This window comes from Lutra lutra, chromosome 4 (genome assembly GCF_902655055.1).
Source record: "Lutra lutra chromosome 4, mLutLut1.2, whole genome shotgun sequence".
Classification (NCBI taxonomy): Eukaryota; Metazoa; Chordata; class Mammalia; order Carnivora; family Mustelidae; genus Lutra; species Lutra lutra.
Window position 1 is genome coordinate 81,147,160 of NC_062281.1, and position 24,797 is coordinate 81,171,956.

Consider the following 24,797-nt stretch of genomic DNA (forward strand, 5'->3'; position numbering starts at 1 on the left):
CCTTTTGTGGTTGTTAGAAGAATAAATAAACTAATATATTTAGAGAACTTAAAACTATGCCTAAAACAGAATATGTCCTTGAAAAATGATAGTTACAATGACTATTATGTATTTAATAAACTGGAATTACTTTCCTGTGAAGAATAAATAAACTAATATATTTAAAGAACTTAAAACTATGCCTAAAACAGAATATGTCCTTGAAAAATGATACTTACGATGACTATTATGTATTTAATAAACTGGAATTACTTTCCTGTGAGCATAAATTTAAACCTGTTTATTTTTATTCTTCCCTTTCAGGATTAATTTATTTTTGGAAATCAAGTGCAATATTAAAGGGAAAACAAACCACACTACATTATTGGAAGCCATTTCTGCTAATTTTATTACATTTTAAAATTTATGATTTGATTTGAATACTATCATGGGAGGAGCAGTGAGTGCTGGGGAAGATAATGATGACTTAATTGATAACTTAAAAGAAGCTCAGTATATCCGCACTGAAAGAGTGGAGCAAGCCTTCAGAGCGATTGACCGCGGAGATTACTATTTGGAAGGCTACCGAGACAACGCTTACAAAGACTTAGCCTGGAAGCATGGGAACATACACTTGTCGGCTCCTTGCATTTATTCTGAAGTTATGGAAGCATTGAAACTTCAACCAGGATTGTCTTTTCTTAACCTGGGAAGTGGAACCGGATATTTAAGTACAATGGTGGGCTTAATTTTAGGTAATTTTATTTTTGTAAAATTTTATTTTAAAAAATAAGCTGAGTTTGTATTACTGTTTATGATTTATAGGGTTTGTAAATTTGTATATCTTTGAATGTATGTACTCCAAGTAGTTCTCTTCCTTAAGAAACACAAGGCAGTAGTAATCTTTTTTTGTTATTTGCTCTGATGTTGAAAGTTAGCTTGTGCATTTAATCCTAAACTTAAGAAACCCTTGGAATTGTTCTTTCAATCATTGTCTGTACTTAAAATTGAACAGCTGATAGACAGGAAAGTCAGGGGTATCATGTAATCTGTTTCAGGTAAAGTGTTGTGACTGACTGCTGGCTTAGAGGGTTCATTAGTCACCAGTGTCCCATTTTAAAGGGAATGGAGCCAGGTTTTTGGTAGCAATGCAGGAGTTTGTGGGATATAGAGTATATGGCATTGATGAGGCAAAACAAGGGATTGGGAGAAAAACAGAAGAGAAGTATTATGTCAGTAAACTTTTAGCATACTTACTGTCTGTTCTGTCAGGCATTATTCCTGGTGTAGTTATATAGCAGTGAACTAAAGGTACAACGATCTCTGCCTTTGAGAAACTTACTGGGTGCTTACTATGAGGGTGAGGCTTTGTTTAAACCACTTTTACATAGAGTAACTCACTTAATGTTCCTAATAATCCTGTGACGTATATACTGTTACGGTTCCTGTGTATGTAGGTGAGTAAACTGAGGCTCAGAGAGGTTAACTAACTTGCCTCAAGTCTCATAGCTAGGAAGTGACACCTGCAAAATACAGAATGTGGGTTGAAGAGACATGGATGGAGGAAAACATGTGCCAAGACCGTAGGATGTTGGTGGAGGATGAACAACCATTATTTTTACTAAGCCTCTTGGTATTTACTGAGTGCTACTTTGTGACAGGCCTTAAGGTAGAACACTATCAAGGCCCATAACATAGACTCTTATCCTTGAGTTCACAGACTAGCAAGAGGAGAGAGACAAGAAAAATCAGCCATTTTCATCCAGTATGGTATGTGCCATAGTTGAGGCATATGCCTGAGTTCTAGGGATGAGACTGTGGTTTAAAATTCACTCTGCAGTGATAGAGAATCATTGAAGGATTTTGAATAGAGAAATGAGTATACTCTAGTTGGGTGACTCTCTGTCCCAGGGTGCTGGGTCCCAGTTTATCCCTCTTGTCCTAGCATCAGTATTTATAATGTCCTTTTCTTTCCCAACGTGTCCCAGTTTTGACAGTAAATTATATAGTCACATGAAATGACTTCTAAAGCATTTTCAGGCCTGAAATTCCCCTTTCTTACACACTTACTGTAGCTCCTTACGTTCTTTTCTAGTTACAGAACCTGCAGTCTATTTCATAAAAACAACTGAGTCAGTTCCTATTACATAATACAACCCAATACATAAAACAGTCTATTTAATGTCACTACTAAGTTTCTGATTCATAATGATATGCTCAAAAAGTAGTGAAGTATTAATTTTTACCATGAAAGAAATTAAGCACCTTACATTTAAATTTGGTATTCCTGCCTTTCCTGGGGCAGAAGTTTCTCTGCAGTTTGGGAACCCCACATACCTAATTAACTTTTGAAAAAGGAATCTCAGGGTTTGAGACCGTCTCCAAATTGAAGGAACTTAGTTGAGGGAGTAGGGAGAGTCTTTAAGAAATGGGAGTTGCCATTTTGCAAGTGCATTTCTTGACCAGCTCTGGCACCTTTAGGCTGGAGTCCAGGCTTCCTAGCATGTCTGGCTAGCCTCAGAGCACCTGTTAGCCTGTCTTCTACCTCTCTACCCCTGTCAGCTGGCTCAGGCTGAGGGAGGTCAGTCTTATCCAAAGGCCTGCAGGGAGGAAGGGGTTCATAATTAGCAACCTTGCTAGCCGTGAGATTACCCCCCTTAAACTCTACTCCTCAGTCTCAGTCTCCAAGAGATTCCTGTGGCCAGATGCAGTTATAGGCTTACCTCACTTCTTTATTGTATCTTGAATGAGAAACAGACCCCTGCGTAAGTGATCCGTAATACAGTTGATATTTTCCTTCTGTTACAAGGCTCCAGGGAGTCATGGTCTTTGGTTACATGTATGACTATGGTTATTGGACATTGTTCCAGGGTTTATCTGTGTGTGACCTTGCAGTCAAGACCAAGATAAAGTTCCTTTCTTTTTGATTGGGAATGGTCATTTGGTGAGAAAGATAAAACACTTCAAAGAAGATGGAAAGGCAGAAAGAATAGTCTGTAAAACAGTGATTATGGCTAATAAATTTTGGATCTGTCTAGCTTCTGAGGAAGCTTAATCTTGTTAACCCAGAGTACCCTTTTTTGGTTTGCTTTGTGAGTGTTTTAAGTCAAGGAGGTAGACGCAAAGAAAGGTGCTTACATGCTCCCTACAATTTTCTGAGTATGGTGAATCAGATTTGGCCTCATTGCTTCACAGTGACCTTAGTAACAGAAGTTCTGTCCTTATTAAGTAACTGTAGTATCATGGCTCTAAGCCATTTTTCTCTCCTAGTCACAAGATGGGGATGACAGGTGCTCACCATAGGCAGGGATTCTTATTTGAGGACATGCTGATCATGATCTGGAAGAATTGTGGCTAAGGCAGGGAGAGCAGGGTGTCTGTGGTTTGGTAATGCAGACAAAAATGCTCCCTGAGGAATTTCCACTGCGTTTCCAGAAACACACCTGGAGGGCATGGACTGCAGTCTTGAGAGAGCTTTTGTTCAGTGAGAGGAAGTTAGGCTTATCTTAACCTTAGGAAGTAGCTTGTGATTAAAGTATACTTGAAGCAGTTATTCATAAGTGGAATTTATTTTTGCTCCAGACCTGGAGAATGGATTGCTCTGACTCCCAGTGTACCTCATTTAGACAACTTGTTTAGTTTCACATTGAAGATAAGTTCTTGTTCCACTTGCTTCCCCTTAAGACTCTTCCTAGAACTCACAAAGAATCAAGCACTTAACTCTCCTCTCAGTACTACTGTCTTTCCATACCTAGGGAGTCCTGTTGAAAAACAGGGTCCAAGAGAAGAAGGCTCCCAAGTCCTCTGCTTCCCAGACTTGAGTTATGAAACTCATCAGGTTTATGAAGGCAAATTGGTCTGATTATCTTTCTGATTCAACCAACCAAGTAGGGATGGTTCTCCATTCTGATCCTTTTTGCTTAGAGATTCACTCCCATTTTCTAAACTTATAATATGAGGGTTCATCCAGCTTAATGACTTCCTTAGTCTCTTGACTAGTTCTTGAGTTAATAGAAATGATTGGGAAACTGCCAGAATCATTCCAATACTATGTTTGCCACTACCTCAGCACTACATTAGTTTCTAAAGTTAAAACAGTTGGCAAACTTACGTACTTAACAGGCAAATCACTGCCAGCATTATATTGTCCAATGCTGCTATATTGTCCAAAAGGCTGATTAAACTACCTGTTGCCATCATGTTTGGTCTCTAGTCTCTCATGGGTCTGTCGTTATGTTTGGTCTCTATACTCTTTTTTTTTTTTTTAAATATTTATTTATTTATTTATTTGACAGAGATCACAAGTAGGCAGAGAGGCAGACGGTGGGGCAGGGGGGAAGCAGGCTCCCTGCTGAGCAGAGAGCCTGATGCGGGGCTTGATCCCAGGACCCTGGGATCATGACCTGAGCGGAAGGCAGAGGCTTTAACCCACTGAGCCATCCAGTTGCCTCTGGTCTCTATACTCTTTATCTCATTACTAGAGGACATTAAATGGTCCTTTATCAGCTGCTCTTAGATTGCCTTTGACTTGAGATACTCATGTTTTAACTCTCATTTTAGCCCCCCTTCTCCCTTTAATGAGATAGAACTTAACATAAAGTTTGCCCATTTTAAGGGTACAATTTAGTTAGTTTTCGTAACTGCAGAGTTATGTGAACATGACCATAGTTCTGTTTGAGAATATTTCCATCACCCCCAAAAGATCCCCCTTGCTTGGTTGAATCCACTCCCTGTCCCCACCCTAACCCCTGGCAACCACTTAGCTATATGTCCTGTTTCTATATATTTGTCTTCTCTGTACATTTATATAAATAGGATTATATGAAATATGGTCTTTTGTGTATGGTTTCTTTTACTTAGCAATATGTTTCAAGGCTGTAGCATGTATTAGTATTTCCTTTTTATGGTTGATTAATATTTCATTGTATGGGCATGCCACATTTTGTTTGTTCATTCACCACTTAATGAGCATTTGGGTTACCAGTTTTTGGCTATTATGAATGATACTGTTGAGAACTTTGAAAATGTACAAATGTTTGTGTGGGCATCCATTTTCATTTCTCTTGGGTAGATTCCTAGAAATGGAATTGCTGGGCTCTATGTTTTTATGTTTAACTTTTTTTTTTTTAAGATCTTTATTTTGAGAGTGAGAAAATGTGCACGAGAGTGTGAGTGGAGGGAGGGGTAGGGGAGAGAATCTTTGAAGCAGACATCCCACAGAGTGTAGCTCAGTCCCATGACCCATGAGATCATGATCTGAGCTGAAACCAAGAATTGGACACTTGACTGACTGAGCCACCAGGTGCCCCTGTGTTTAACTTTTTAAAGAAATTGTCAAAGTATTTTCTAAAGTGGCTGTAGTATTTTATATTCCCACAATGAATGAGGTTCTATCACAGATGGTTGTGTGGTTTTTTGGTTTGTTTTTAGTAGGTATAAAATGCTATCTCACAGTGCTTTTAACTTGCACTTACAATGATGTGGAGGAGCATCCATTTCTGTGTTTTTTAGTCATTCCTGTATCTTTAGTTAAATGCACTTTCACATCTTTCTCCCAGTTTTTAATTAATTGTTGGGTGTTTTTATTATTGAGTTTTAAGTGTTCTTTATATATTTTGGATACAAGCCCTTTATCAGAACTACAGTTTTCAAGTAATTTTTCATGGTCCTTCAGCACCTCTTTTAGATCTATCTTGGCTCACTGAGCCAGAGAATCAGGGAGATCCAAAGTGGTCTTCAGCTCCCCTTCCCCATTCTTTCTGAAATGACAAAACAAATTCTGCAGGTTCTCAGGGTTCTCTTTAAAGTAGACCACATTTTCTTCCTTAAACCAAACCTCAGTTTTTCCTCTCCTCTTTTTTTTTTGGGGGGGGGGGGGATTTTTTTTTTTTTTTTTTTTTTTTTCCTTTTAAGAATTACAGAGGCTCTTGGTATGTGCTTTATTTTGGGCTCTGAGCAAATCTGTTTTGAAAAGAACCATTTCATTTAGGCTGGTCATTTTCTAAAATCAGTAAAGTTTGTTACTATTTAAACTGTTCTTAGTCCTAGTTAGGCTTCTCTGCATCTTTTCTTCTGCCCATATAGCCTGTATTGAGTTGCCATTATTTTTCTATATCTTGGGGTTTTTCCCCCCCTCACTTCTGGTTGTTGAGTGAAAGTCATTACTCTCAACCATCTCTTTCATTGCTGCTTCCTCTAAAAAGAAATGATTTTGTGTTTATGCGACATTACTGCTAATTGTTACTGGGCAACAGACAGTAATAAAAATCTCAGATATTAGGAAATAGTATGGGTTTTAGAAATTTTTAAGTTTTCATAGTAATTTCTGGTTCTAAGTCCTACTGTTCTTTGAAGTTAAAAGGCAATCCCCTCAATGGTGTGAAAAATCTTAAGGTGGTTCTCTGAGCATCTTGAGTTTTTAATTTGCCTTCTGGATTAACTCTACCCAACTCAAGATTATCCTTGTACCAAATACAGTTGATTCCTGTTGTTTGTGAATTCACTACTTAAAATTTGTTAGATGGTGGCTTTTGAAGTCATTTGTGCACATGGCCATAAACACCAAATTACCAATGAACCATTGTTCCTTGTGGAAACACAACTCAAACTGTTAATAATTTTAAATCCTAAAAACTCATCCTGGTTGTTTATTTGCTTTATTTTTACAAAAGAGAAAATGAACTTCCAAATATTAAGAGATTTGCCTGAGAATGGCTCAGGAGGGGCCAGAAATGGACCCCAGGTTGCGCTGCATTGTCCCCTTCTGTCTCCATTGGCTAAATTTTCCTTCTGTTGTGTTTGTCATTCTGGTGAAAGGTACTTTTTTCCTACCAAAAATTACTTCGATGGAAACCTGGACATCGTACTGTTTTCTCTTTAATTATGTTTTATGGAATTGGTAACATATTGGTAGGGTTAAAAAAAACCCAAAAGACATACTTTATTAATTTTTATTTTTATTTTTTGAGAGAGAAAGAGAATGCCTGTGTGTTTGTTGGGGGACAGGCAGAGGGAGAAGAGAATCCCAAGCAGTCTCCATGCCCAGAGTGGAGCCCATCACAGGGCTTGGTCTCACAACCCTGAGAAATCAAGAATCAAATGTTCAACCATCTGAGCCACCGAGGTGCCCCTCAAAAGGCATACTTTAAAAGGTTTTCCTTTTCTCCGTTTTATCTGGTTGTCTTTCCATTCAAGAAGAGCTTCATAGAGTCTGGGATACCTCTCCTTTTGCACAATACTCACATGATTGTAGGGATAATTGTTGACTTGAAGTCATCTTTTTCTTAGGTATGTAAAGGAAAATATGTATTGCATTTTAGAAGATTCCTATCAACAGCTAAAATTAGTAAGATTTCTTTTGAAAGGAATGTATTTATCTTCTGTCTTCTGTGGGATGCCTGTTCTGTGATAATAACATAAAATGGATCTGACATATACTTAATGACCTTTGCTAGTGTACTTTAAGACATGAAAAATAGCATTTTAGGCTTTGTGTATATCATTTGCCTCAGTCTTGGTTGTGAACCTTTTAAGTTTGGGACCATAGCTACATTTTTTTTTTTAAGATTTTATTTATTTATTTGACAGAGATCACAAGTAGGCAGAGAGGCAGGCAGAGAGAGGGGGAAGCAGGCTCCCTGCTGAGCACAGAGCCTAATGTGGGGCTCCATCCCAGGACCCTGAGATCATGACCTGAGCCAAATGAAGGCAGAGGCTTAACCCACTGAGCCACCCAGGCACCCCATAGCTACATTTTTGTACTTTACCATTCTTTTAAAAAAAATTAATTATATCGAATATTTGTGCCATCTACTGAGGATACAGCAGTGCAGAAGACATCCTGTAACATTGAAATTGTGCCTATCATCTCTGAACTAGCTGTAGAAGCATTGTGTCAATTTCATTGGCTGTTCTCTTCATTTAGTTCATAGTATTGATACTATGTGAATTGGTCACTACACTTGCCCCAGCATATCTTCAGGTATTTCACAAATAAATATTCAGTGGAATGAAAGAGCTATTGAAAATGGCTTCCAGGGGAAATGATTGCATTAAAAATAATTTAGATAAAAAGCTAAAGCTGTTTAAATTAGCTTTGAAAACTTTTCTGTTTTGTAGGTGAGCACAGCTTTTTCTGTTTACTGAATTTCGTAGATACAATTGATGTTGTTCCACTGTAATGTTCCACTGTAGACATAGTCATAAGTTGTGAAGATACTAGACTTGACTATTAGCCTACTGGGTGGAAATATGTAAGTGAGCTGATTGTGATGTCTGTTTTTGGTATTTTAGAGATGTAGTTTATGTAGGGGCTTGGATCCATTTTCTGTAACCGTTTAAACCGAAATGTTCAGATTTGTGTAAATACATGTCTGAGATTTAAGTGTAATAAAGAAAAACTGCTTATAAATCCATCAGCTGAGAGGAGCTCAAGGGATTGGAACTGGAACTTTCTGGAAAATTTTTCAGGATTTGCTTGTTAAGTCCTTTCCTAAACCTAGAGAGCAGAGAACCAAGTCCCTGGTCTAATCTTGGATATAATCCAAGTAGCTTCAGAATGGTTACGCTAACGTGGCCAGACTCAGTAAACATTTGACCAGACTCAGTAAACATTTGACGGTGTTTGTTTTTCTTTAATGTGCTTGTTTGGTGTAATATAATAGGATGGAGAAACCATAAGAAATTAATTGTATCTTAAGTGTCAATATATGAGATCTGTTTCTTTTTATCTAGTTAATGATTACCTAATCTTTTGCTGATTCCTTTTACTCCCCTTTCCTTTACCTACCTTCACACTATTGTATGTCTCTTTGTTATACTCCAGGGTGTTCACAGGAGTGAAACCTAATCTTGTCTGCTTACCTATTACTGTCTCTGAATTCTTAGAAACTTACAAGTCTTTCCAAAGATGCCTTATTTTATACAACTGAAATTAGTAATAAAATATCATTGGAACTTCCTAGAAGATAGTTTTACATTACGTATTTCAGTTCTTACTGAGAAACTTTACACTGGTTTTCATAGAAACCAAAAAACTGGTTCACCTACTCCCTCTTGTGGTAAATACTTAGTTTTATCCATAATGCTTTTATTTGCAGTTATTAACTCTTGGTAACACTTTACCAGTGAGGGCAGAGATTTGGATAGTCCGAACGGATTTTAAATATTAGGAGGATGTGGCTAGTGTGCTTAACCTGGGCTGCATTTAAGGTTATTGGCAGGACCTGGGCCATACCTTAGGAGATTCCCTCTGGGGAACCAAGCATTTACAGTTTAAATCAAATTAAATTCAATCTACCTTTAATTATTATTTAAAAATTCCCAGGTATGCAGTCAGGGTTGAGAACTACTTAGAGGTTACAGTTTTGCTTCTGTAGCTAATCAGTTCTGTATACAAAGAGAGGGCATGTTATGATTTCTAATAATTTGTACCCGTTTTGTACTTCATAGTGTGTAAAGCACTATGTAAATTAAAGCATAATTTACTTGGTTTTCCCAGGAACCGATTTTACGCAGTAGGAAAGACTTCAAAGGGTAAGTGACTGGTCTCATATTATGCAGCTGATAGGAGGAGGAACCAGGATTGGAAACTAGGACATCTAACCTTAAATCCACTCTCTTTCCTACCACTCCATAGAATGTAGATCTGAGTCCTCAGTTGAAATGATGGATCTTAAACTAGTTTATCTTGAGAGCTCTTCTGGTTTTGGTATCATGAAGAATTTTTTTTTTTTTGGCCTGTAGCTGTGTTCTGTAAATTAGCTTTACTAAAACAAAATACTGAAGGCACTGAAAACTTCATTAAAATGTTGTGTGAAGCTCTCCTGATTTCCCTGGATTGCCTTAGGCCAGCTCCAACCTGCATACCACACTCAAAACAGCCTTTCAGGGTGCCTCAGAGAAGGAAGCTGGAGTATTGGGTGTCACATAGGGTCAACATACATGTAAAAAAAAAGATCTAGATATTGTATAGATTACTAAACCTAGTAATTATTGACCTTTATATAATAAATATGCTTTGATTATTGACTGATAGATGATAAATGAGGTAGATTAGATCCAACTACTACAAAGGAAAAATAGTCTCGATTTTATTATATTGGAATTTTGTTATATTTGTTATTGCTCTTAATAAATAGGCCTTTGCCAGCCTTAAAAATCACATCTAACATTACATAAGATACCTAGGTTTTTCTAGTACCTATTTGTCTTAAGAAACTTTGACTTCTGTGTACTGTGTATATTTCAATTTTTTCTTTAATGTTTACCTTTTGAAGGTAATGGTCAACTGTTAGTACTTTTTAAAAAAATATGTATTACAAAAATGATGCATTTATCGTTTTACAGAAAAACTTCACATTGGGAAATACAAAAAATAGCATTGGAAACTATTGAATACAAAATTAAATTTGCACTTTATCTGTTAGATGGTGTTAGAAAGTGTTGACAAAGTTTGTCTTTTGGATACTGTTTCATTTTTTCCATTGACCTTTCCATTGTACCTTTCTGTCAGAATTATTGTATATTTTATTAATTTGAAAAATCTCATACTGAAGTGTTTTCCCATCTCTTTGACTAGCTTACTATGTTTTGATTGAAAGGTTACAGGTATAGTTAAGTCAGGACACTTTAGGCAAAGGGTATATGTAATGATGGAAGTGTGTCCTTCTCACCTTAGATCTCTTAGTTCCTTTCCTTAGAAGCAGCTTTGTGTGCTTTTTTAGTTTTCTATTAAATATAGATGTCAAATATGAGTTTTAATAAACAATATCACGCTACATTTTTATCATACACTTGCTGTGTTCTAGTTGGATATCACATTCTAAATAAATGAGATGTTGGTGACATTGCTTTTTAAGTTCTGCCTTTTAATAATGCATTCTTTTAGATTTATTTTTTCAATATTAATTTTACTGTTTATTAGTGATAAAGGTACTTCTTTGTGTTATTTAATTTTATTCACAAAAAATCATAAATGTTTTTGCACTAGAAGTTAATACATAGTCTATTCTGCATGTCTATTTATGATATTGTTAAGTCCTTTATATGTTAATGAAATTGTTTTCACTTTATGTTAAGGTAATGTAAAAAACAAGTTATATGAAAAACATTCTTAGGATATTTTCTGAATGAACTTTAATCTTATTTCCGGAAGTTGTCACTTTGGTTTTAGACTATAAGCAGAAAGTAAGGAAAGGAAAAGGAGACCAGTGGTGTCTTCAAGTGATGAACACCTGTGTAGTCCCTTTGATCTAGAACTCTGAAGGTCTGACTCCCTCTGTTAAGAAAGCAGTTTGAAAGATTGAATAGAAGCCATGATTTCCAGATTTTTTACTTGACACCTTCATTGCAGTGCTTATGCATTTGGTCCTAACAGGAAACCTCAAATTACAGCAGTATTGATGTTTTTCATTGATCTCTTACCCATGTAGCCCTAGTTTTGTTTTGTGTTCATAAATATAGTTGATTAGTATAGCTAGATTCTTAATGGATGATAAAAATATGGAAGTCTCTGTTTTATATTAAACAGATCTCCTTTAAGGATAAAAAGAATTCATTTCATAGAACAGTATTTTCCTTATTATATACATAATGTTAAATAATTGTGGTTTAATTTGAGTTTTTATTTATTTTTTATTTTTTAAAATATTTAATTTATTTATTTGACAGAGAGATCACAAGTAGGCAGAGAGGCAGGCAGAGAGAGGGGGGGGAAGCAGGCTCCCTGCTGAGCAGAGAACCCAATGTAGGGCTCTATCCCAGGATCCTGAGATCATGACCTGAGCTGAAGGCAGAGGCTTAACCCACTGAGCCACCCAGGTGCCCCTAATTTGAGTTTTTAAATGAGTAAAACTTTATTCAGTGGTTCCTAACATTCTTTAATTCCTTATGGAAATTCAAGTTATCGAAATATTGAGATTTTATATAAATTAAAAAGAGATGTCACCATGTATTCTTCCTGTAAGTTTAGTTTTTAGCCACTTTATTTTTTGAAAAGTGTTTCTGTTTGACTCAATTTATGGTAAAATAAGGAATTACAAGGGTTCTTAAATGCTATCAGATGGATGTTCCAGTTTTCAGATGAAGACGGTTCAATCATATGGAGACAAAAACAAATCAAAACATTTAAGTTTGCATCAGAATAATTTAAAAGCATAAAAACAGTGCAAAGGGAGTTAATTCTGTTGTATTTTGATGGATCAGATAACTTTTATTTAACCTCCTTATCTGAACAAATTTTTCAAATAGAGCCAGTTTTATTTATTTATTTTTTTTAAATAATACTAATCAAATGCAATATGATAGAAATGTAGTAGGTTAAGCATTATCTGATTCTGGCTTGAAGATAGTCTCCAAATATTTTGGTTTAATTTTTATAGTTAAGGTAGTTCTAGATCACTTTTTTTTTTCATGGGCCTTCTGAACATTCAAACATGTTAATTGGTGACTTTTGTTGTTGTTATTTTAAAAAATCTTAGAGGTCAGTAGAACTTCACCTTATATTTTAATGACATTCAGTAGGAGGCATGTTGAGTTAATTAGTTCCTAAGATACAGAAAGTATGTGTAAGATAGAGAAAGTAAATACATAATCAAACTTTTTCCTAGGAGACCAATTCCAAAATAACAAAATATGTAACAAAAATATAGAGTTGAAAACCCTGTTCGGCTCAGTTTTGGAAGTTCAAAAGTAACTAGCCTAACGAGAGGAGTTGATGTGTGTGTGTGTTACTTTCATGTGTCTCATGGGGCAGGCAGTAATGCACAGAAGTTTTAGGAAATGTGAATCCTGTAGGTCATATTCTCAGATGGCATCCTGGTATATGCCATCTGAGGACCATCTCCTGGGCTCACTCGTCTTTTTCTCACTCCTGTGATGTCACTTATCCATGGCTATGGGTAAAAAGAAATACTAAGTGAAGTGTGAAGTGTGCTAGAACAGGAGAGTAAGATCAGCTCTGCAGTGAAGTGTCTCGATGGCCACATTCGGCTACACACTGGGAGCTACAAAAGGCATAACATAGAATGATCTTGGCCCTCCAGGAATTTAACATATAGTGGGTTGGTGTGAGATATGTATATAGCATCTATGTTAGCCCATGGTTTCACGCATTTTAGAATTGCCGAATTTTTAGAAATGATAAATGAAAATGTAATGGTAAAGAACTTATGTAGGAATATAATTATTCTTCGTCAATATTGTCCTGACAGATAAGCTTTTCTCTTGAGAGAACTCTTTATTACTTAGCCTTTCTGTTTTTCTTTTCTTCATTTTTAATTAAAGCCATGTAGGTAGTGAGATTTCCATTTAGCATTTTAAATCTGGCTAGCAGATGTGCATATATTTAAGCCTTTAAGTGCTCCTGTGATAGATAAATGAGCAGAAATTAAAAGAGCTCTGTAAAGACATATTACTAAAAGACATATTACTAATATATATATACATATATGTATATTATAAAAATGCTGCTGCTACAATTGCAGGTCCTTTTGGAATAAATCATGGGATTGAGCTTCATTCAGATGTGGTGGAATATGCCAAGGAAAAACTGGAGAGCTTCATCAAAAATAGTGATAGCTTTGATAAGTAAGTATTCACATCTATAGTTTTGGTTTGAAAGCAGCTGATAAGTAGATATATACGACATGTGTGTTCCTTAGTGCTGTTAGTTTATGGATCCTGAATTAATCAATTGAATGCAGCAAAAATCCGTGTGGTATAAAATGACTGAAGAAATTAAGTTAGAAAAATTATTTGATACTATAATTTTTGTTCTACCTAAGCTTATAGTAAATTACAAATAATTTTATAATTCTGTATTACCATCACTTTATTAGTGATAGTAATGTTTCATTCATTAGATAGCATACAGGTACTTTTTTGGAAAAAGAATGTAAAGATGCTTGGCTTTAGAGAATTCTGGAACTGGTTTTATACCTTTGGAATGGTATTTAAGAGATCTTCCCTCTTTATAAAGTAAGGGTGATAATTCTTAGCATACAAAGGAGTTTTTTAAAAACATTGAATTTAAAAACATTGAATTATCTTGTAATATAGCTAGAGATAATTATGATAGAAATACCTTTATCTGTTTTGTGATAGGGTTGTGTTTGATCAATTTCTTTAGAAAACCACGGTTTTGAACTCTTATTTTGCCTGGGAGAAATACTGCACAGACTTTGGTCCTTAGCCTGGCAGGGGAGTCTTCTTGGTGTGTGATGTTACTAAAATTCAGCAGCGTCAGAACTATGGGTCAGCCGTGTCTTATGCTAAAATCCATGAGCTCTGTGAGATTGTAAAAATTTGACAGCATTTATATCTCTCAACTCATATTTTTAAAGAAAGGAAGTTCTAAAATCTTAGAACACTAGCTTACAACTCAGTCACCTTCTATAGCAAAATTTTAGTACAAAACCAGAGTTCCAACTTGGGCTTTTTGGGAGTGGGTCTTCTTCACTCTTCTCTCTACACGCTGGCCATGACCACAGAGTTGAGAAATTGGAGGTCTGAGTCAGAGCTGAGGGTTTTTTCCCAGAGAGTCTTAAGCTTGAGACAGTACCATGAAGGAAGCAGGGAAGACCCTGTGAATATCTGTTGGAGTGTATTTTCCTTCTTTTCCATTCTCTGCCTTTTCTCTCCCTCCACTTGCCTCTTTGCTTTTACTCCCCTTGCCTTTGGTCCCATGTGTCTGTCCTCTGGCAACTGGAACTTGATTGGTTGAAGAACAGAAAACTGCTACAAAATCCTCAGTGTTACAAAGGGAAGCAGAGGTCTTGTGTGTATAGGTGTGATTGTAATGGGGTTATTAAAGACCTCAGGCAGGCTTAAGAGAGTTGGAAAACATTCAGGTTTATTTTGTTCTATAATTAATACTGTGTATTTGAGCAAGCTCTTTGAATTTTCTGCATCAACTTGCTGAATACATCATTTATCTTATTTCTGTTTGTCTTTATAAATAGTTAAAATTTAATTCACATTTTACGTTTTGAATCATTTTTCAAGTGCTTACCGTGTTGGTTCATATTCTATTTCCAAGAATAACAAATTGTTTGACAGAAATAAAATAGTTTCTAGCCTGTGTTGTTTTATAAGAACTTGGGATTCAATTTCACCATTCTTTTGTGTCTCGTGTTTCTGTCTGATGATTTGTAGCATGTTAAATGCTTAAGATATGAAATGAGAATTTTTTATATTGTTTATTAGAGGTATAGAATTTTGTTGAATTTATTGAATTCCTATTGTATGTGTTTCGATGTTGAAAGAGTGTCCACATAAGGACTTTGTGAATACATTTGAACTTAGAAAATATAAAAGTACTATTAGTAGAAGCCAATGTTTAAGATCTAACTTAAGGTCTATTATATATTAGATAGAAACACATTTCAGGCAGAACACACTCAAGGATGAACCTTGAATCCCTGAAGCACCTTTGTACAAGTACCTCTGGAGCTCAAGTTTATTGCTGACAAGTGGGCATGGTCCTGGGAAACAGTAAAATATGTCTTTATTCAAAGAATTTCTATGTTGATATAATTTAAATATTAAATAATCCCCAACAGAGAAGTTTGAAGACTACATATTTGTGTCTCAATTTTAAAAAATTTTCTGAAATTATTTCTATATAATTGTAAAATGATTAGATTTCCTTGTATTTCTTGAGTTTTGTTGTTATTCTGTTAAGCAGATTTGTTATTCATAAAATGATGAATCGTAAAATATGGTGACATGACTGATATAAATGTTTCTTTATAATTTTCAGTGGTCTTGTTATTTTAATTAAAATAATTAGTCAGACTTTTTAATCTAGTTCTTTCTGAAGTGTTGCAACTTATTTTTAAAGCAGATTCAGACATTGATAAACCAGTCTAAAAAAACTAGTTCTGGAAATGTTATCTATTCTGGTTTTCAGTAGTGTTATGAAGTGTTAGGAAAAATTCTCAGATTATAAAAGTATCTTGCATACAAAAAGTAGTAAGTACTGGGAAAATGTTTCATTTTCCGTAAAGTAGCGAATGATTGTAAGCTTAGTGAAGTTGATGTGTAACTCATTGGGCTCCTTTTTTGATCTTTATATTACTTGGTTTTGGTGATAGAAATTCTAAAGGTATAATGGTTTTCTATCTTGTGTTTTGATGATTTCTTCACAATTTTTCTTGATGTTTGTGGGTGATATTTCCATTTATAGTAAATTTTTTGAATTAGAAAAACTTGAGGAGCAAGTCATTTTAAAAATCCCATTGCCAAGTAGTTTCATTATGTCTAATTATATATGGGTTATCAAAATACATATTTAATTAACAAAATATAAAGTAACTCTGTTACATTATTTGCTATTTTTGTATTCCTTAGTACCAGATCATCCTTGATTATGTGTAACACAGAGAATAGATCGCTAAAACCTAATACTCTTCCCAATCTTACTTAACCTGTTTGTTTGGATCTTTTTTATCAGTTCTTTTTTCAAAAGTGTTGTTATGTCACTTACGATTTAAATTGCATCTTATAAATCTGTTGGAAATCCTAATGAACTCTAAATGTAGTAGATGGGAAGGAATCTATAAACTATATGTGTGTGTGTGTGTGTGTGTGTGTGTGTATGGTAGGGTGACTGTTTAAAAAGTACAAATGTGTGTTTTATAAAGCAGGTTTGGTTCCTGAGTCTTGAAAGTAGCGTTTCTTCTTTTAGAAGAAAGAATCTTTGTTGTAATGTATATACTTTATTTTAGTTTCCATTCCTTACTCTTGTATCAGCAAATGAAATAATTTGGAGAGGCTACTCTGAATTTACTGTATTTGGAGATGGGCAGGAAGGGGAAGCTCTCCTGTATGGCTTATCCCTTTGTTCTATCTGTGGTATTTCCAGAATTGCTGAAATTCCCTTATAAAACTGACATTTAATTTCAAAGGTATTCCTAAATATTGGCAAAACTTTTCCAGTAAAGGACCAAATAGTAACTATTTTGGGCTTCCTGGGCTAAATGATCTGTGTAGCAGCTGCTCAACTCTGCCATTGTAGTGCAGAAGCAGCTTAGATACCATGAAAGGGAGCGGGTATAGGGTCTTCTAGTAACACTTTATTTATAGAAAGATGCAACAGCCTGGATTTGGCCTGTCTGCTGCTCCCTGTTCTGCTCTTCACACAAACTCTTTAGAACACCTTTATTTTAGCCCACTCTGATCTAGACAAGTTTTGGGGCCTAGGTTTTAAAGGCTTTTATGAGGGAAGAAGTTTGCAGAAGGTCAAATTATAATCAGTATTTGTGCTTGAACAGTAAGCAAAATAATCTCTCCAGTTATAGGAACTTGGAAGAGTAAGTCAGTTGAAGTAGCCTGAATTGTAAACTTTTATCCCCTAAGTACTTTGCAAATGAGTAGTAATTAGTATAATATTTGTTCATATCAGTAGTCATGTACTTCTATGTGTACATGTGCATGAGGTTGACTTAGCTCTCTGGAATGCGTGATTTGGAATGTGCCATTTCCTTACAACAGATGAGTCCTCCTATTTCCCCTCAGTTTCAAGGGTACTGTAGCTGACTTTGGAAATATTCTAACGTCAGTAGCTAAATGAGTGCAGCATGGTCTGATTTATTTGAAAATTTTCATTCTATTTAAACAGGGAGGACTATTGTTTCTATGTAGTTTGTCGTATGAATGAGTCATGATAGGTGTACTGAAAACAGTAATGAGATAATAAAAAATAATGTGTTGTCTGTTCATTAAGTACCATGTACCATCCATTCTAAGTGCTTAGTCCACAGCCCAGCAGGCAATATTGGTGTCCACATTGCCGAAGTGGGAAAACTGAGGAATAGACAGGCTGTGACCTCATTAAGCCAGCCTTCTTATTTAGTTCTGATTTAGCTATGGTGATGTAAACACTGATTTATTCTAATATTTCCTCTGAGCAGTAAGCTGCTACCCATGGATTACTGTTGAGCAACTGAGCTCCAAATTAAAAAGTTGAAGCAGCATTTACTGTCTCATCATCTACTTCCCTCAGGTTAAAATTAAGGAATGCTGTTAACATGGTTAATTGCACCACAGCTTTTTATTACAAAGCACACCTACTGTGTTCATTAATGAAACTCCCCTATGGTATGAGTTACTTTTGAGGGCAGAGATGACTGGGAGAGACAATGCAGTCTTCAATTTAGTTGAGGCATAAGATTTGGTTTTGGCTTTTTTTTTTTTTTTTTTTTTTTTGAGGCATAAGTTTTAAGTTAAATGTAGAGTTAGTATTTTAGAATATTTAATTGATTTATGACAGTATCTAGTGGCATAAGTTTATCTTTAATTACAGGTTCACTTTTCATGTGATTTGATTTACATTGGAAAAATTAAATGCTTCCAAATCCTGTCAGCTTTGTCATGAGAGTAATCCTGCTTCATCTTTAAAAGAATTATGGCATACTTGAAGTAGTTTTGCTATCTGCAATAAATATTCAACATTATTGCAAAATATTTCTCAGATATTTGAATGGTTTGATATATCAATAATATTCAGATGGCAGTTTTATAACAGTTATTACAGGTTGTACACCGTTTTTAATCATGACAAACATTCAAGTGGTGGTAACAAATGCTTGAGAATAGTCATCAGGGCTATTTATTAGTTATGTATTTTAATGTCAATGACAGATGGAATGGGGAAAAGTTTGACGGCTTCAGAATATTTATAGAAGAATAAATCATTGTTGAAATACTGAAGGCTCACTTTTCTGTAATGTACCTGCACATTTCCTATAAAGTGTTCGGAGATTGTTTTTGATTCCATGGATTTTCCTAAAGCTTCATTCAATGGAAGAAAAATACGTGTACTTTTAACATTTTGCTTTAAATAATTCTTGAATTATTCTGAGATGAGTTTGGTGCAATTGGAAGGGAAAACACTTGAAAAGGTAAAGTCTTTGATTTTTTGAATTTTACTTTATTCAGTAGCTTAATAATTGATTGTAAGTCTTTGAATGGTATAACTGCATTTGGAGATCAAGATATAATGTTTCCCTGGATTTTCTTCCCAGTGGGAAGTTTTGAAGTTTTGTCTTGTTTTAACTAAGTAGTCATACTCTTAAAACCCAAAATGTGTATTTTGACAAAGTGTTTTGAGAAAAAGAGATTTCTATGATTCATTTGGCAGATTGTTTTGGATGAGATATAAGAACAAGGTAGAATTTTCTCCTATGACCTTGAAATTCTTTATTCCATTGGAATAATTGTCTAAACTTTCAATGACAGCGTCCTGTGGCACATAATAAACTAGGTGTGCAAATTTTCAGCCCCCACTTCAACAGTGTATTGAAGGGGAATGTTGTTTTTTCTACTCTCAGTCAGCTCCTAGACCTAGACTATCCGTCTAAGAGGGAAGCTGCAGGGCAAGGCTAGGTCACCCTGATCTCCTAGCAGCTTATCAAAAGAATTATATGGGCAAGTTGGCAAGGTCCCTGCTGTGAAGGAAATCATCTGTCCATCTCCAGACGAAGATATTCCAACACGCACCTATAAAGAAAACCACTGCTAAGGTAAGTGATGAGAATCCCGGTGTTATTTTGGGCAAGTGTTCATGTTGTAAACCAAGATAATATGTGCTCTATATTTTCCACAAATGATTTCCAGTGTACACTTTAGTAAGAGTGTGCCATATATTTTCCCCTCTGCATAAAAGTCTAAAAACAGTTACTAGATTTTCAGATTTAAATCAGCAAGTGATTATATAAGTCTAATGTGAATCAATCTGTAGTTATTACATGTATTTCAGAACTGTTTATTTTGTATACAGATAAGTTATATTGTTAGGTATAATTCAGTATAATTTAGGAGTGTGAGTCATCTCCATCTGGGAAGTTGTGTTTTAGAAATTTTCTTCAAAGAATAAAAATGATTGCTACTTTTCATTTACTAACAGACAAAATTTTAACAAACTTTCCTAAATTAAGAATAAAAATTAGGTCAAGCACGCGTGAATCATACTTTTATGAATACAATACTAACCCCATAGGAAATGCCATTTTGGTATACCTCTTGCTTTCCCCCCCACTCAGGTTTTGTATAGTATGTGGTTGATGTGAAAAAATGGAATTTGGATTTTCCTTTTCACTATTTTTAACCTAGATTTTATGTATAGATCTATAAATAGTGTAGTACTATTTTGTAATAAACTGAAAACTTCTGGTTAGTTTATTGCTGAAGTCTTCCAGATTATACACAAGTTGTATTTGTGGTTTAAAACATGTGCTTTGCCTCTGTAGAGGTTTGTGGAAACATAGGTGAGATGCAGCGTTCAGAAGATAGTAAAAGCCTACGGAAGAAAACGTTTTCTTTCTTTTCCTGTCTACATTGGAAGACTGAGTAGGAATTGTAATTTACTTTGATAACATGGTAGCCATCATCCATGTCTCCAGTCACTTGTTTAGTTCTTTGTAAATATTGGCATGAGCATGATCTGACACAGGTAGGACCATATCCATAAACATTGCCCTAAACATTTTTAATCATAGACTTTCTCAAAAAATATTGTTAGCCCTAGAATTGGTATGGGTTTATTTATGTGAAATGCTATTATAAAAATAAGCCATAGTTTTAATATTAGAATACCAAATGTCTAAGTAAGATCCTCAACTATGTACCTAGTTAGAAATACTAAAGCTCATCTCTAAGTCCTTTATTAGAAAAGATAATCCATTACCCATTTATTTTTTATGTGTGTGTGTGTGTGTGTGTGTGTGTGTGTGTGTGTAATTGCAATTTGAGAATTTTTTTGTGTTTTTTACTGATGTGAAGGATTCATGTATTACTGGTAGAAAAGATCAAACCATAGTTACAAAAAGGAATCCCCAGATAGGACAGTCTCTGGTAGATGTTTTTTTTAATAAACACTAAATTGGTAGTGTTACAGTTTTTTTGTGATGTGTTTGGCATGTGAATTTTCTGTGTTCTAGATGTTTTAGTGCCAACATTTAAAAATATATAGTGTTCTCCCCAGTGTTACTTTTGTCCCTGCAGTTTTACTCTTTTGTATTTAGAAATAGTCCAGTACTTTGGAACATCTCAAGTTTGATTAACCTTTCAGGTTTGAGTATTCTGTTAAAGGAAATTAATTTGACTATGGTAAATGAAAGTGTAAAGATCCCATATGTATTTGTTAGAAATATATGTTCCATTTGCATTAGTAGAAATTGATAGATTTAGAGATCTGATTTTCAGTATAATGATCCTTTGTATTACTCCCTAAGTGGAAGCAAACGTACTTGTTTTAATCTGTATTACAGGGGAAGAAAGCATTAATTTGTTTCCTAAAATTATGGTGGCTTATTTAAGATCTTCAGAAAGGCCCCGCAAAAGTGCCTTTTAGTTATAGAACAGTTGATTTATTCATTAAAGACAAAGATTTTTTTTTAATTATTTGAGTTTTGCTTTTTTAATTATTTTGAGAAAAACTGTATTCTGTAGCATAAGGTGATGGCTTTCTATAGCGATTAATTTAGTAAAACAAGAACCATCATATTGATATAGAAAGTGTCATAGGCATATATTTTTCCTGTAACTTTCTGGGCAAGTTTCTCTTCTAGCCCTGAGCTTTTTTTTGGGTTCATGTTCAAAGTTGGCAGGTGGAAAAGCTGACAAAACATCTGTTTTTTTATATGGTTCACTCAGTAAATACACTTTGAGGACTGTAATAGGTAATGGAGATACATTTTAAAATTCAGAAGAAATACTCACAGAAGTAACAGGAAAACCGGGAGAATGTTTCAAAGGGAAGATTGTCTTAAGGAGAAAGTGTTTGAAGCTCTTAGTTACAGGTGATATGATAAGTAGAAGGGTATTTGTTTAGTATCTTCAGTTTATGTGGCTGTTGAAATACACACACACACACACTCTCACGCACTCACCCACCCCTATACACATAAATATAAAAGAAATATTGAGTTATTTTATATTTATTTTGGACTAAATCTTTGAAATCCCATGTGAATTTTATCTTTACAGTTCGATTTGGACTAGCTGCATTTTAAAGGCTCAGTACCCACATGTGGCTAGTGACTACCATCTTGGCTGCCATGTACCTCTAGATTGGCCTGTCTCATCTTTCAGATCTTGACATTTCTCAGGGAAACTTTCTCTGATTCCATAGGTCTTTCCATTTCCTTTCATCCTCAGTTTTATGGAATCCTATTCCTTTCCTTTAGATAAAGCATTTATCATAGTTGTAAATCTTTATTACTGTGATTCGTCGATGTTCATCTCTTCAACTAGATGTAGGCATGATTGTTTCCCATTGTCTTTTCAATCTTTATACAAAACAGGTGCTCAGTAAATATTTCACTTAGCAAACTGTACTTAATAATAGTATAAGGAAATTTGACCAGAATCACACATTTGATTTTAAAATCAGGCACTGAATTCTTTCTAATTAATTTTTTTGGGGATGAGGACATATAAAATATCACTTATGTGAGAAGTGGTTTTAATTATAAGTTGTTTACTTGCAGTGATATTGTCCTAGGTAATAGTTCTCTAAGCTGTCTTTTATTTTTAATAGGTAGAAAGCTTTTAAAACCATAAATGTATGTTTGAGTTTATTTAACAGACTTGATAAAGAGGTTTTAATAATTTAATTTTTAAAATATAAATTCCCTGCTCATATTCATCCTGAAAATAAGACTAACTTAAATTATTATAAAATTAAATTATTTAAGATGAATTTTTATAAGAATAAATATTTTTAGATAGACTTCATTGAAAATAGTCTAACTTTCTCATTTTAAAGAATGCTTATTGTGAGTTTGGTGGAAATGATTAAACCACATGATTCACATTATCTTATTAGTTAAAAGTCAAGAAATTATATTTTGGCCATATTTTAGACACTCATAAGTTGTACCATAGTCTTGAGTTTAAAAGGAATTTAAGCATGGTCTCCGACGTAAGTAAGTTTACACTTCCTATGTACTATGCAAATAGAATGAGATACTGTTAAGTAGAGTTGGGTAAGATTTCATTTCTAAAACTAATATTTGAATTGTATCTTGAAGGGATAGTAGGCATTTATCAAGGGGAGAGGAGAAGGAAGGGTATTTCAATTTCAGTCAAAGGAACAGCATATACACAGATACAGGGTTTCAAAACATTTTGGAATAGTTCCATTAAATAAGTAGGAGCACACACAATTGACCCTTTAACAACATGGGTTTAAACTGTACAGGATGGCTTAAATGCAGATTTCGTTATGGTATATCATGATAAATATGTTTTCTTCTATTAATATTTTCTTTAGCTTACTTTATTGTAAGAATATAGTATACAATACATGTAACATACAAAGTATGTGTTAGTCAACTGTTTATGTTACCAGTAAGGCTTCTCAACAGGTTGTTAGTAGTTATGTTTTTAGGGAGTCTTAAGTTATACTCAGATGTTAGAGGAAGGAGGTTAGCACCCCTAATGTCTGCCTTGTTCAAAGGCCAACTGTATTCAGTCTGGCTACAGCGTAGTATTGGGCGGGGACAGTGTGGGGAAGGCAGGGCCAGGAAATGAATCTGGCATAACAATTTGATGGGAAGATCATAAAGAGCCCCATGTGGTACTGTATGGGAATTTCACCCTATCCTGTGCAATAGGGAGCAAAATGATGGAAGAGTCCTAAAAAGTGTGAGCAGCAAGGAGATAGTTACAGTGAAAGAAATAATTGGACATGGACTACCTTAGTGTGGGGGGTGTGGAAAAGAGAGTAAACACTGATGACTCACGCCACCCCAACCTCACACCCCTTCCCACCCTACCCCTGGCCCCTCCACTAAGAAGACAGGATACTGAAGACAAGGCATAATTCTGGTAAACTCCTCTTTAAATATTAATGAAGATAATGTCTCTGTGTTTTAGTGAATTTTAATGGAAACTTGTGTAATAAGTCTATTAATTACTAAAGGAATAGGATATGTTTTACAAAGTAGAAATGATTATGATTCAGTCAGTGTCATTTTTCACTACATGCTGAAACTTTTAACGTAAATTATTTCATTCTCAAATAATAGCCTGATTTTGCCGTGTGGTCATATCAACTTTAATCAACTTAAAAGTAAAAGGATATTCCATGAATTAGTTTTTTAAAAAAGATGACATGTTTTATTAGTGCATTGGGGTTTTAATTAAATTTGTTATATGTTAGAAACTGTTTTCCGAATTGTTAAAATTTAAGGACTAAAGTAGAAGTCTAAATAGGGTAGTTTGTAAAAGCATAACTACATACCATGAACCAACACTGTAACCAGGAACAAGTGGCCTGGATAAGATGCCTTTGCTTTGAAACTGTATCTCCTTCTGTTGCTTAGGGAGATCATAGGGGCCAAAGCAGCAGTAACATCTGTAACAATCCTGTAACATAGCCCTGCTAAAATCTATTAGGAAAATCTCCCTAATCTTAGTGGTTGCTAAGGTGTGTGGTCAGGGCATTGGTGTCTTTTCCTGACAAAGCTTTCCACTGTTAGCCATAGCAAAAATAATCAGAGATAAATACTGCATGAGCTCTTCCCATTGCCACTGACCCATCAGCTTTTTTTGGAAAGGGCAGTGGAAGGTGAACCTTTTCTTGTTTACTTGACCCTTGTGATTCTCATCCTTAGTATATATCATTTGTGGCGCATCAGAAGATTGGTATCCTGAGGGGCTTTTCATTATGTTCATTTTTTTTTAAGTATTTTTTTTAAAGATTTTATTTATTTATTTGACAGAGAGAGAGAGAGCACGAGCAGAGGGAACGGGAGAGGGAGAAGCAGTCTCCCTGCTGAGCAGGGAGCCCGATGCAAGGCTCAATCCCAGGA

At 34.9% G+C, this 24,797-nt stretch overlaps 1 protein-coding gene across 3 annotated transcripts in view; it reads left to right on the top strand.

Moving 5' to 3' along the window:
* The window catches only part of PCMTD1 (protein-L-isoaspartate (D-aspartate) O-methyltransferase domain containing 1), a 67,802-nt gene that overhangs the window by 28,318 nt on the left and 14,687 nt on the right, over positions 1–24,797 (top strand). Inside the window, exons 2-3 of one of the 3 annotated variants that reach the window (XM_047727587.1) lie at positions 304–734; positions 13,464–13,566. In XM_047727587.1, the coding sequence (XP_047583543.1) occupies positions 428–734; positions 13,464–13,566 (410 nt within the window). In that variant the 5' untranslated portion in view covers positions 304–427. Of the gene's footprint in view, positions 1–303; positions 735–13,463; positions 13,567–19,310; positions 19,503–24,797 lie in introns of all 3 variants that reach the window. The other 2 variants (XM_047727589.1, XM_047727588.1) reach the window with 2 other exon arrangements.